Source organism: Phodopus roborovskii, unplaced genomic scaffold (genome assembly GCF_943737965.1).
Source record: "Phodopus roborovskii unplaced genomic scaffold, PHOROB, whole genome shotgun sequence".
NCBI classification, from domain to species: domain Eukaryota; kingdom Metazoa; phylum Chordata; class Mammalia; order Rodentia; family Cricetidae; genus Phodopus; species Phodopus roborovskii.
In genome coordinates this window covers 1033075-1045026 of record NW_026126616.1, presented here as the reverse complement: position 1 = coordinate 1045026, position 11952 = coordinate 1033075, and the positions used below count along the sequence as shown (strand labels likewise).

Sequence of the window (11952 nt, the reverse complement as noted above, 5' to 3'; positions counted from 1 at the left end):
GGATTACACCTAGGCAGCACTCCTCTATTGTATATTATAAGGGGGCCAACCTAGATCGCTGCCACAGGGATCCCATGCCCACTTCTCCAGGGCTGGGGTTATAATTGGCCTTTTTAATGTGAGTTCTAGGAATCAAAATAACTTAGGGTCTCATGTCCCAAGCCCTCTTCATTAGTATAAACCTATCCTACATAGCCCTCTCCACCAGTCACTCCTGATAAGGTCAACCAGCGATTGCCCTTTCCAACTTTATTAGTTACTTCTCTACATCTTGGTTGCCTCTTTCGTGGTAATCTCATCTACATGGCTTTAAATGCTACAGTAATGCTACAGTTAATATTTATTCTCTACTTCTGACTCCCCACAGCTCTGTACTTGGACATTTGCCTGTTATTAACCATCTCAACTGACAGGTAACTGTAGAGGACCACATAGCCTATAGTGTATTTCAAGCCTGCATTGAGAGCTCGGGCAAGTACATGGATTACTGATATCGCCAGGACAATGCTCTAGAGGTCCCCACACTCAGAATGTGCTGCCCTGCATGGAGGATGCACACATGCACGATCTTTCATGCATATATTAAGTACACACTGGTGACTGAATCTGAGGTGAAACATGCACTCTGCCACTAAGCTGCCCTTGGTCTTAACATTTTTCTTGACAGTCCTGAGCGCTTTGGGTAAGTGCCTTACTTACATTGAGTCTCACTATAGAATGTTAAGTAGGCTTAAACTCGTGAGCATTTTTTGCTACTCAATTTCCCAGCTAAGGAATCGAACAGATTTGCATAGTGAGAGATACTTGCCTTTGCTAAGAGAATGGGAAAAAGGATACTGGCCACATTTTTCATTATATTTCAGAAGCTTTGCACTCTGCATAGTCAGCTGGTTGTGCATTACAGCCAATGAGTATTAACAGCTGTTAGAAACTGTACAGCTGAAAGCCAGTCCTTATCTGGGTAATGCTTATCTTGGGACAGGAGTTGGGAATGGAAGTGGAAACACTGACTAAAAGTGGTGTCACATGAAGTAGATTTTTAGGCTTTCTAGGAAACTATGTTCATTTCAAGTGCATGAATTTAGTTTGAAATTTCAGCTTCCATTTTAACACCTCCCGCCACCCGTCTGTTTGTATTCCTTCCTTTTGCTGTACAGGGAAAGGTGGATATCTTTTCTATTCTTGAGGCCAAACATAATTTGGTCTCTGTGATGAAATGAGGTTCATAATGAATATGTGTGTGTGTGTTACAGATTTCAAACTGACCATGGAAGTAGGCTCTTAACGGGATCCTTTTAGTTGAGTAACATTGTCAAAGACACTATTCCACACACAAGGTGAAGTCGGTCCTCTATAGGAATGTGTCATTGGCCTGTTAGTGACTCAGGGCTGGTGGTGAGGAATTACACTTTGGTAGCAGCCTAGGAACAAAACTATCCATGTGCTCTCATCAAGAGTGTATTCTTGTCAGTTCCTTCAAAATGATCCATGTGAATTATCACACTGTATGGTGTTTAGAACTAATAGTTCAAGGCCAAAGTTACTAATTTTATTTAAACACAATTTGTATTCTAAAATACAGCAAATGAGTCAGACAGAGGCTCAACCATGCGGTCACTTGAATACAACTCAGGAACTCAGTAGGTCCTGAGAGTGACTGGTGCTTGTGAGCTGACTTGTTAAGTCTTTGTGAATTGGTCACTTTGCCTGATAGAAATGAGTTCCATGTCATTCTTCCACATGTAATGATGCCACAGGGTTAAACAGTGGCCTGCCTTGCTTGGCTTGCATTTTGCTAAAGTTAGCCTCAAACTCCGTTTTTGTTCCATTTAGACTTGGTAGATGCCCATCCTTTATTCTGTAGCCTAAAGAATTCAGCTTCCTTATCCTGTATTGAACTATTTGTGGCGTCAACTCAAGGACCATTGGTGACTGTCTTATCTGAGCCACGGTGATTCCTTCCTTCAGTAGTTCCTGGATTCTCTCTTCTAGGACTGGAGCAGGGTAACACAGCAGTGAAGGGCAGTTCACAACCAACTGCCGCAGGTCATGGTCTGTGCACTCAAAAGTCATCTTAGTGAAGGAGATACTGCTCTGGATGCTTCCTGGCTGAAGTTGGAAAAGAAACCCTTTAAGTGTGGACAGAAGCTGAAGAACTTCAGAGTTTGTGAAGCCTTGCCCTTGAAGAAATTGTAGTATTTGGCCTACAGATGTGGGAGAACTCAACAGAATGAACGGATTTTGGCTCAATAACTTCAGTAGCCACACTTTAGCGTTGGCCTGAGAGCCACCTAAGTTTAGGTAGCTCTCCTGGAGAACGCTGATCATTTGCCTGTTGTTCTCTACAGGATTGTGGAAAATGCTAGAGGCGGTCGTCAGAAACCTGCTAATCACCACATTCTTGAGTCCCAGCTCTTGTAAGAACTGGACATTCAGCTTCTGGATCTCCTGGTCCTTGACAGTAAAGAAAGGCTCTGGAAACTGCTCTATTAACCGGATAAGCTCTGCCTCGTTTTTGCAGACCATCTGCCAGAGTTTTTTTTTGGCATTAACAGCAGCAGGGCTGCAGACAATTGCTTCTGGACAGCGTTCTAAAATGCTGGCTATCACAGTTTTGTTGGCACCTAGTTCTTTCAAAATATTTGCAATCTCTTCAACATAGGTGTCATCCTCCAGAAGTACCCAAGCTTTCAGTCTGCGGATTTTCCTGATGTCAACTGAACATGCATGGAGCTTTTCCACCGTCCTCTTGTTCTCTTTGTTTGGCTGTCTGTCTGTCTGATAGGTGACACATGCTGAACATTTGATTTTCAGAGCTGGTTGTGTCTTTCTGAAAAGACACAGCCTGCAGAGCTGGTGTCCTGTCAGCATCCTCCACGACATTCTGTAAGCACTGGCTAATTCCCACATCCTAAACTGAGAATGTCCACACTGTGCCTGTAAGGAAGATGAACATCTTAAAGGGACGTTGACTTCTAGAACAGACACTTGAGTTCTAAGAACAGAAACCTGAATCCTAAGCAGGAACTGGAAATGAAAGATTTACGCTAGCAAGGAAACCTTACCCCATTCCATTAAACAAGTTATCATAATTTAAGGCATCTCACCCTTTATAAATACATTGTCTATGTGAGCTCTGCATCCACCCTGTGAGGTAGGATTACAGGACAGGAGGCCATGGGCTTCAAAGTTTCATAGGCCTCAACTGTTCTGACACAAATTATCTTTCTTAGAGCAGTTATGTTTCTTTCTCTCTCTTTTTTTAGGTGGCATATTACACAGGTAATTGTTCTTTTCAAGTTTTACATTTTTCAGGTTGATGTTTAGCTCAGGTACATACTTAGAAGGGAAGAAGTTCATCTTTCAGTTTTTTTAAAAAGTATTTTTGCTGATGAGCTATAATCCAAAGAGGTCAGTTTGTTTTATTTGAAATGAGTTAATAAATGCATTATTTGCTTTATTAGAAATATGTAAACTTGCAACGTGTTTTTATAATTACAGGATTAAGGCCAGTTTTAGCCAGGCAACCTGAGAAGTGCTATGTGATGGCCTTAGCGAGACCTCTGGAAATCAGGTCAGCTGTGTGATGGTGACCCTTTCACCTAGTGCTACTCCAGCCATGTCTAACCTGGCTCTAATTTAGGGAGTAATGTTGGGCAAATTAGCTGCCTTCAACTAAACACAGTCGTTATTTGAGCAGCACCTCACATCTACCCAAATATTGCTTGTCATCTCCATTAGGAGATGGCTACATCCACTGTCTGAAGCATTACAGCCTCTGCCAGTGTAAGGGGCTGTAATAGTTCACTTCCATCTTTGGGTCCTGGCTGGGCCCATGCAAAAAAAAGCAACATAAAGTGGTCAACAGGCGAGCGTGCAAATTCATTTCATACAATGTCACATCATGGAAGCCCATACAAAGAAGACAAGCCCCAGAGAAGGACGGGCTGTGCTGAAGTGGACAAACAGTAAGATGCCAGGAAGCAACACCACTGTGACGAGCTTAAATGTGAAGTTTTTTTCAGTAAGGCTTGGTCTAGTTATCTTTAAGTAGGGCTGTTTCCCATGAAAGCTTCACCCACTCGAAGAGAAGAGTCAAAATCACCCAGCACCTATATTCAGGTGGCTTTAATTCAGAATCGTCTATGTGGCATGTCTTGTTTCTGGTAACATGCACATGCCCTAGGCATTTGGTAAATTTAGTTCCTGGAATGTTCTTGAAGTGACAGCCCTGCCACACACAGTGCTGTTCAGTGCTCTGCATCTCCCTGTACTCGTAGATTTGAAAGAGTAAGTACGAAGACGGCCATTTCCAATCTTTGCCATTGCCAGTGCTGTCCCCACAGGCTGGTGACTTTACAGACCGGTAAGGAGTGTTGCTTGGTGGTGGTGGCTCACTTCTGGTACCTATGGTGGCAGGTAGACCTAGCTTGTTTTACTCCATGAGAGCTTTCTTTTTTAACAGGAAAGACATGGTAAGTATGCCGAAGTCCAGGCAGATCTGGGCTGGGCTCTACTCCCTCCTCACTGTAGTTTCTCTACATGTAGACCTCTCATCCAGACAGCTTGTGGGAGAGGCTGAAGGGTCTGTAGCTGAACTGCATATGAATTACTATAACAATGCCTCATGGGAAACTTGCCAGTGAGGATTAGAAACAGCCCTGCTCTGTAAATGAGAACAGCACCCACACCTTACAGGGTACCGTCAGAGTTAAATGCATTTTAAGTATGCTGAGGACAGCCCAGCACCTAGTAAGTATCTAATAAATGGTAGTTACATTACCACTGGGAACTACAGGGAGCCAAAGTCTTGCAGTGATACAACTTTAAACTGGATTATAATGTGAACTCGGGAGGGGGAGTGGATCTGGAAAAGGAGTTAGGGTAAGAAGGCAGGGATGAATATGACAAAAATATATTGTATGCATGTATGAAATGCTCAGAGAATAAAACTATACTTTAAAAAAGGTTTTGAAGAGATTGCTTGGCCTTTCATTGTGAGACAAATAAAAGATAACGTTGGGAGGAACAGGCTGTCCTCAGACAGACTCTGCAGGCACCTTGGGTTTGGCCCCTGCATCCTCTAGAACTGATGAGTAGTAAACCTCTATCATTGTGATTAACCTGTCTAAGGGGGTAACAGCCCTTATGTATTAAAGCAAAATTTTTCTTCTGCTAAATAAAATCCCCCCAACCCCGAGTTTTAGATAGAAGTACAATTTACAAAGGGCAAATAAAATGTTTACATATGTCAGCTTTCCAAATAACTCCATAAAACACTCACTGCAGACTTGCTGGATTCTGAGGAACGTAAGGTGAAAAACTTATAACCCCACCATTTATAGGTAACCTAATACTATTATTTTTGAGATAGGGTCTCGCTATATCGCTCTGGATGTGTAGCCCAGGCTAGCCTCAAACTCATGTATCCATGCACAGCCCTGAGTTAGAATTTCAGGCATGTCCATGCTTGATGACAATAGTTCAGTTTATGGTTTTCCTGCTGATTCTCACTTCCTTGTTACAATATTTAAATATACAGAGCAAAGCTGCACTAGGGAATTACACCTGCATTCTGACTATAACTCTGAGCAAGTCCCAAACAGCCAACGGTTGCTTGAGGATTGGAGCAGATCTTGTGTAGCTCAGGCACCAGATAAAATAGCTAGCCATTTGAGGGTCCCATCTTGCAAAATGATAGAACATTTTCACGTCAAGCCATTCCCACTGTTAGAGGCGCCTATCAAATGAGGCAAAGGGAAAGGCAGGCTGCAACCCAATTCCTGTTTACTGAAAGGTACACTAGGAGGTCATCATAGGACCAGTCAAGGCTGCCTGTCTTGCTGCCCTTCTGCTGGGCAAACACCGCAGTGAAAATGGAAAGCCTGAATAATACACGTACATCACAGCTAAAGTCTAACTGGCATTAAAATGCTGGACAAGCATTTAGAATGAATGGCCTTCAGAGAGTGGCTGTGCTGCCTTCGGGTTTGCTACATGCTGAGCATCTATCTGCATTTCGTGTTTGCCCTTTAAAGTGGGCAACTTTAAAGTAGGGCTCTCTAGAGCCCTAGAGAGGAGTGGAGAGCTGCAAGGTTGCTATGCTTATCTTATGGTCAGGGAAATGCATCTTGGATGGCATCCTAAGGAATACAAGCATATAAGCAATTCTTGGTTATTCCGAAATGTGGAAAATAATTCACCGGTGAAGTGTTTTGTTATGACGCTGACCATTGGCTCATATGTTATTATTTGCCTTATGGTCTCTGTGCCTTTTTGTCCTTGTTACATCATAAAAATTAACAAGTATAAATGCTATGTAAGGAAAACAACATAACTTTTCTAGAATTGCATTCTCTGGTTCATTTTCAGTTGCTGTTACCTTTTAGCATTTCAAAGTAATCATTTTTTTTTTGAGAGAGAGAGAGAGAGAGGGAGAGAGAGGCTCTTTCTTCCAGTGCAGCCCTTTCTGATCCAGCTTCCAAATGTTGGTGTTACAGGAATGAGGGAGCTGTCACTTTTTAACAAGCTGTGGTAGATGTTAAGAAAGGCATGGTAGTATTTCAAACATTTTCAAATTTATGATTCAGTAGCATAGGGACAACTATTAACCCCTACAGCTAGGACTTGTCAAACACATGTGTAATGTTTTCAAAGTCCATTCATGTACCAAGTATCAAGACAAGCACATTTTTCTTTAGCTTTTCAGGCACATTCATTCACAACAGATTTTATGTTTGTGTGTGTGCATATGAGAGTGGGTACCATACGGAGGTCAGAGGACAACTTCAGGTGTTGGTTCCCACCTCCTACCTTCTGTGAAGCAAGACTTTCTCATAATTTATGATGGCCCCCTTTACCATACATCTGCATGAGCTTTGTTTGCAGGCAGTCTCCTTCCCCACCCACTTAACCTGGGCAGGATACTCCGGCTCCTGGCCCACGCAACACTTCCTTCTGTCAGACTGTCTTACTCTAGAAAAACTCCCTGTTCTGCACTGTCCACGGACAACCTCAGTTCTCTCAGCTCAGATCTGTAGCCAGCTGCTGCCATATCCCTTTCTTCACTCTCTGCCTTGTTTCTGCCTCACCAAGAACACCATATCTCCCCTTCAACCTTTTTGTTCCCTAGTACATGTAAAAGCCGTTTTTACAACAATTTATACTCTGATAACCATGTTTAGCACTGTGCATTCAAATTATTTTAAAACACACTGTATTGCTAAGAAAATGCTAATGATCATCTGAGCCTTGACTTCAGTCTTGGTAGCAGATGGCTGAAATTGATGGCCATGGAGTGATCAGTATTGATGGCTGAAGGTTGGGGCGACTTGAAAAATGTGTGTTTTGTTATTACTGCTGTATGTGTGTGAAGGCACCTGAGGATTGAACTCGGGTCTCAGGCTGGCTCAGTGAGTACCTTGACCTGTTTAGCCATCTTGCCAGCCCCGGCCAAGTTCTTAAAGTAAGACAATGAAGTCTGCTGCTTCGATTGATCTTTTCACAAGAGACTTCTTTGTAGCACATAATGCTGTTTGATAGCATTTTCCACACACAGAACTGTTTCTAACCCAAAGCCAGGCCTTTCAGACCGAGTGCTTTATCAGCTAAGTATATGTAATTCTTAGGACCTTTGGTGTCTGCCATCTTCTAAGGAATGGATTCCACAGCAAGCAACCACTTCCTTCATTCTTAAGAAGCAGCTCCACATGTGTGAAGTTTTATCTGGTGACTGAACAGCAGCCACATCTTTGGCTCATTTCTAACCCGACTTCTACCATATTCAGTATCTCCTCCCTTCACAAGCCCCTCAAAGGCCTGAAATCGGCTTCCTCCAACTCCCATAATGTCGCTGTCTTGTCTCCTCCCACAAATGTTTTCAACAGAAGTTAGAGTAGCTGGTCCTCTCCAGGTGATTTCTGGTGGACTCTAGCCATATCCTAGGACTTTGTACCTCAACAGAAAACTAAAGGAAGGCCTGTGAGATGGCTAGGCAGCAAGGCTGCTTGCTCATCACCAAGGCTGCTGATCTGACTTTAAACCCAGAGGCGGACATGCTGGGAAGAGAGCCGACCTCTGCAAGCAGCCCTCTGACATGTGCACCTTGTTTAAAAAAAAAAAAAAAAAAAGGTCAGTTTCCCCACCCAACACATTTACAAAGAGCAATAAAGACAACCGAATGTGGTCACTCCGATCCACACGGGCCGCTGCACCCTCTTGGTGTCCTACCTTTGGCTGTCTGCAGTTCTGATGCTCACTGCTGCTGTCCCCACAGGCTCCCCTTCCATCCTTCCATCCTTCCATCCTCTCAGCTGATTCTTACGGATCCTCCTCCTCTCTGTTCCGTTTACACAGCTCTCAGTAAGGGCAGGTGCCCTGCAGTCAGAGCTGATGAGTAGTTTCGATTCCTCCTTTTCTTGGTTTTAGCATCACTCGATCACTTGTTTTTCAAAATGTTCTCGTGTTTGACTTTCACGCTGGTCCTTCCACTCTCCCTGTTCTTGCAACTCCTCACCCCTTATCTGTCCTCTTTGCAGACTCATCTTTACACTGGTTGTCTGAAATTCCAGCACTAGGAAGGCTGAGACATGAGGGGTTTTTTGTTTGTTTTTTCGAGATGCCAGCCTGGTCTACCTTGAGTTTTCCAGGTTAGCCTAGCCTGAAAAGTAACAACTTGCCTCCAAAAGCAAAAATATATACAATTAAAGAAACAGAGACCATGAATTTGAGAGAGTTGTGTGTGTGTGTGTGTGTGTGTGTGTGTGTGTGTGTGTGTGTGTGCGCACATAGCAAGGATTGGAGGAAAAAGGGAAAGGGGGAAATTATGTAATTATATTTTAATTAAAATACATTTTAAAAAGAATACTGACAGGTTTTTAGACTGGGGGGAAAAATAAACAACTAAGTAGACATCTTTTCCTTCTTACCTTCCAGTCTCTCCCCAAAGAGCCCGCCCCTGTCCAGGGTTTCCTTCAGTCTACCTGGGGCTTCTCAGATGTGCATTGGCCACCTCTCTGCAATAAACTTTTCAGTGGCACTTTAGGACAGACATACAATAATCTGGGGCCAGGTGACCCCAGAACTAAGAGTCACTTTCTTAGGGACACCTCCCTGGCCTCTATTTAGGCTCCCATGTCGGCATGGACTAGCAACCCTGCCTAGGATGGCTGTGACTTCATGTTTCTGCTTTAGTATCGCACAAAGGCAGATCCTTCAAATCACCATGCTCGAATATGAGTTATTTCTCCGCCATTCACGGCTGGCAACACTTTGAGAAAGAGGGGCAGGCAATTTCCTGTGTGCTTTCGACCTTACAGTCGCACTTGCCAGTTGTCCATTTATGCAACTAGTAGTTTTATGTTTGTTTGTTTTTGCTTTGCTTTGCTTTTTTAAGGCCAGGCTGCCGTCAGTGGTGCTATGCACTAGGTCTCCTGGTGAAACACTTCTTCATACTTCTGTTGGGTTCACAACCCAACTAAGAACGTGAGAGTTAAAGGCTTTCCCGAAAAATAAGGCCCACACCTTTTTCACTCCAGAAATGGCTTCTGCAGGATTTGTGAGCAGCCCGTAGTGATTGATTGGGTAGGCAGGGTAGGGAGGAGACTGGTTGCTGTTAATTATTCTTTGTAGTGAGCAAAGAACATGGTGCACAAAGAACAAAGCAAGGCCATGAAGCAATCAGATGGCAAAACTAAGTTACTTCTGCAGAGCCACACTACCTTGGGGTTAACTTCAGGAAGTTATGTAAGGATGCAGGCATTATGCTGGCCTGCCCCTGTCACCTGGCAGAATGCGCTCAGGCAGCACCCCGGTCAGCATGCAGGTACAAAGAATCCCTTTAAAAGAAAAAATCGCTGCCCACTTATGCTCTCTTTCTCGTGTTTCCCCTGGGGAACGTTTCCTGTCTCCTTCTCATCTGTCCTCTGTGTCTCTTCATTTCTTTTCCTTTTCCTCCCCCCCCCCCTTTCCCTTTCTAATAAAACTTCTCACTTGAGCTCTGTTTGCCTGGCACTTTTGTCCTTCACCTCTGTCACCCTCGCCTGCCTGCCAAGGAATCCCATAAGGTTCCCCTTGGGGCATCGGGAAGATGGGAGCGCTACTTCTCAGTGAAGTGCATGTTAAGAGTTAATATTACAAGTCATTCAGAACGTTTAAAAAACCCTCACATCTACTGCTCATTGAACCACAACCCACTTTAGAGGAGGATGCAGGTACAGCAGCTTGCCTGAGCCTGCCGGTCTGATAATGGGTCCTATGTACAGAGACGCTCTGTTTTTGTTTTTGTTTTTTTTTTTTGTTGTTTTTTTTTTTTAACTTAAAGCAGTCCACTCGATAACACCAATTAAAGATTCTGACCGGACAGTTTTAAGTGAATTCCAATTTTGCAAGCAAAGAACTACAAAGTTGGTCAGGACAGATACAGGGGTCTGAGCAACCTCCCTTTTCCCGGGGAAACTTTCCACCCAGGGTGCTCGCCATTGGCGGGTCTGTGGGCAGCTGTAAACCCTGATCCAGGTGAACTGGCTCGGGGCTCAGCCCGAGCTGGAGGAAGAGGGGTGGCTCACCTGTGGGCAGCAGCGCGAGCCCTGGGTTCGGCCTTCCAACCAAGGCCCCTCCACCCTCTTTGCCCTTGGCTGGTAACCAATCAGAGCTCAGGAAACTGATGAGCAGAAAGCCACGCCCCACCCCTGAGCGCATCCAATTAGACTACGTGATACAGGCGGCTACGCTCCCTTGGGAATCAGTTTAACAGGGCTACCGTTGGCGACTGCCACCTGGCGCACCCGTCTCAGCGAATTCGGGCTGTTGGATTGTTTTGCCCCTTAGAGAATGTCACAACCCCTTCAGAAAAAACGAATTCAGAAGCTGTAAGGTGGAGCCATTCAGAATTCTCAGGACAGTTTCAAACTTTGAAACTTCTTCCTGCTCAGTGTCATCGCTGCTGTGAACACCAGGGTTGATGTCCTAAGAGCCAATTCACTCTTCCTTCTAGATGATTTTGCCCAAATACTTCTGCTTAACTGCCTATAGCTTTGCATTCTAGTCATATGTGATGCTCAAACTCATAAAGCAAAGGCAGAAAAGCCAGAATCCTGTTTTTGTTTGTTTTTTTCTGAGACAGGGCTTCTCTGTATTGCTTTGGAGCCTGTCCTGGAACTCACTCTGTAGACCAGGCTGGTCTCGAACCCAGAGATCCGCCTGCCCCTGCCTCCTGACCCTGGAGAAGTGGGATTAAAGGTGTGTGCTACTACTGCCTGGCATCCAGAACCCTTTTCACCCATCCAACCAACAAACATTTATGGCCTGTGCCTCAGTGTCAAGCATGTGGAATTGCAAAGCGAGAACCAAAAGACAGGGCAACAGGAAATGAATCATACCAACAACACATTAATCACAACTACAGTTAAGAGCTACCCAGGACACAGTACCCTGTACCCAACCTGTATGTCTCAAGTCCCAGCAAGGAAATTGGTGTTTCCCAAGATGGTGGCCCTCATCGCATTTCTAACGGCCTCACACACTGGGCTGGGATAGACTGAGGTTGCCCCATCTCTGTCCCTCTTGTGGAACAGAGGCCTGTGGCTGATTATGACCCCAGGAACAATGCTGGACCCGCAGTTAACTCAGTAAATGTTAATCAAATCTGATTGCTCACTGGGCTTTAGATAGAGGAACCAACAACTTGCCCTTGAATTTCCTGGTAGCAGTCCTGTGTTCTCATGGTAAGGTCAATTCTGTTCTGTGGGATACTTTGGAATTAACTGAGCAGCTATTACACAGATGGGTAGAGTATCTATGTCCAATAACAACCCTTCTTGGAACATCAACACTCTATTTGTGGATTTATTACACATTTTCTTACAAGAATTTGGGATTCATGGTTAAGATGTGCTATTTTCATTTGTTAAAAATGAAATTGCAGTGAGATATAGAAAAGGAATAGTTGCACAC

The 11952-nt window shown here is 44.2% G+C and overlaps 2 protein-coding genes across 2 annotated transcripts in view; both read right to left on the bottom strand.

Moving 5' to 3' along the window:
- Nucleotides 1-1728: 1728 nt before the first annotated feature.
- Nucleotides 1729-2883, bottom strand: Mterf2 (mitochondrial transcription termination factor 2). The gene has a single exon (XM_051206223.1). It carries the CDS (start codon nt 2881-2883, stop codon nt 1729-1731), a length of 1155 nt encoding a protein of 384 aa, XP_051062180.1.
- Nucleotides 2803-11952, bottom strand: part of Cry1 (cryptochrome circadian regulator 1) — a 60075-nt gene continuing 50925 nt past the window's right edge. Inside the window, exon 13 of the mRNA XM_051206250.1 lies at nt 2803-2937. The gene's annotated coding sequence lies outside the window, so the exon portion shown is untranslated. The remainder of the gene's footprint in view (nt 2938-11952) is intronic.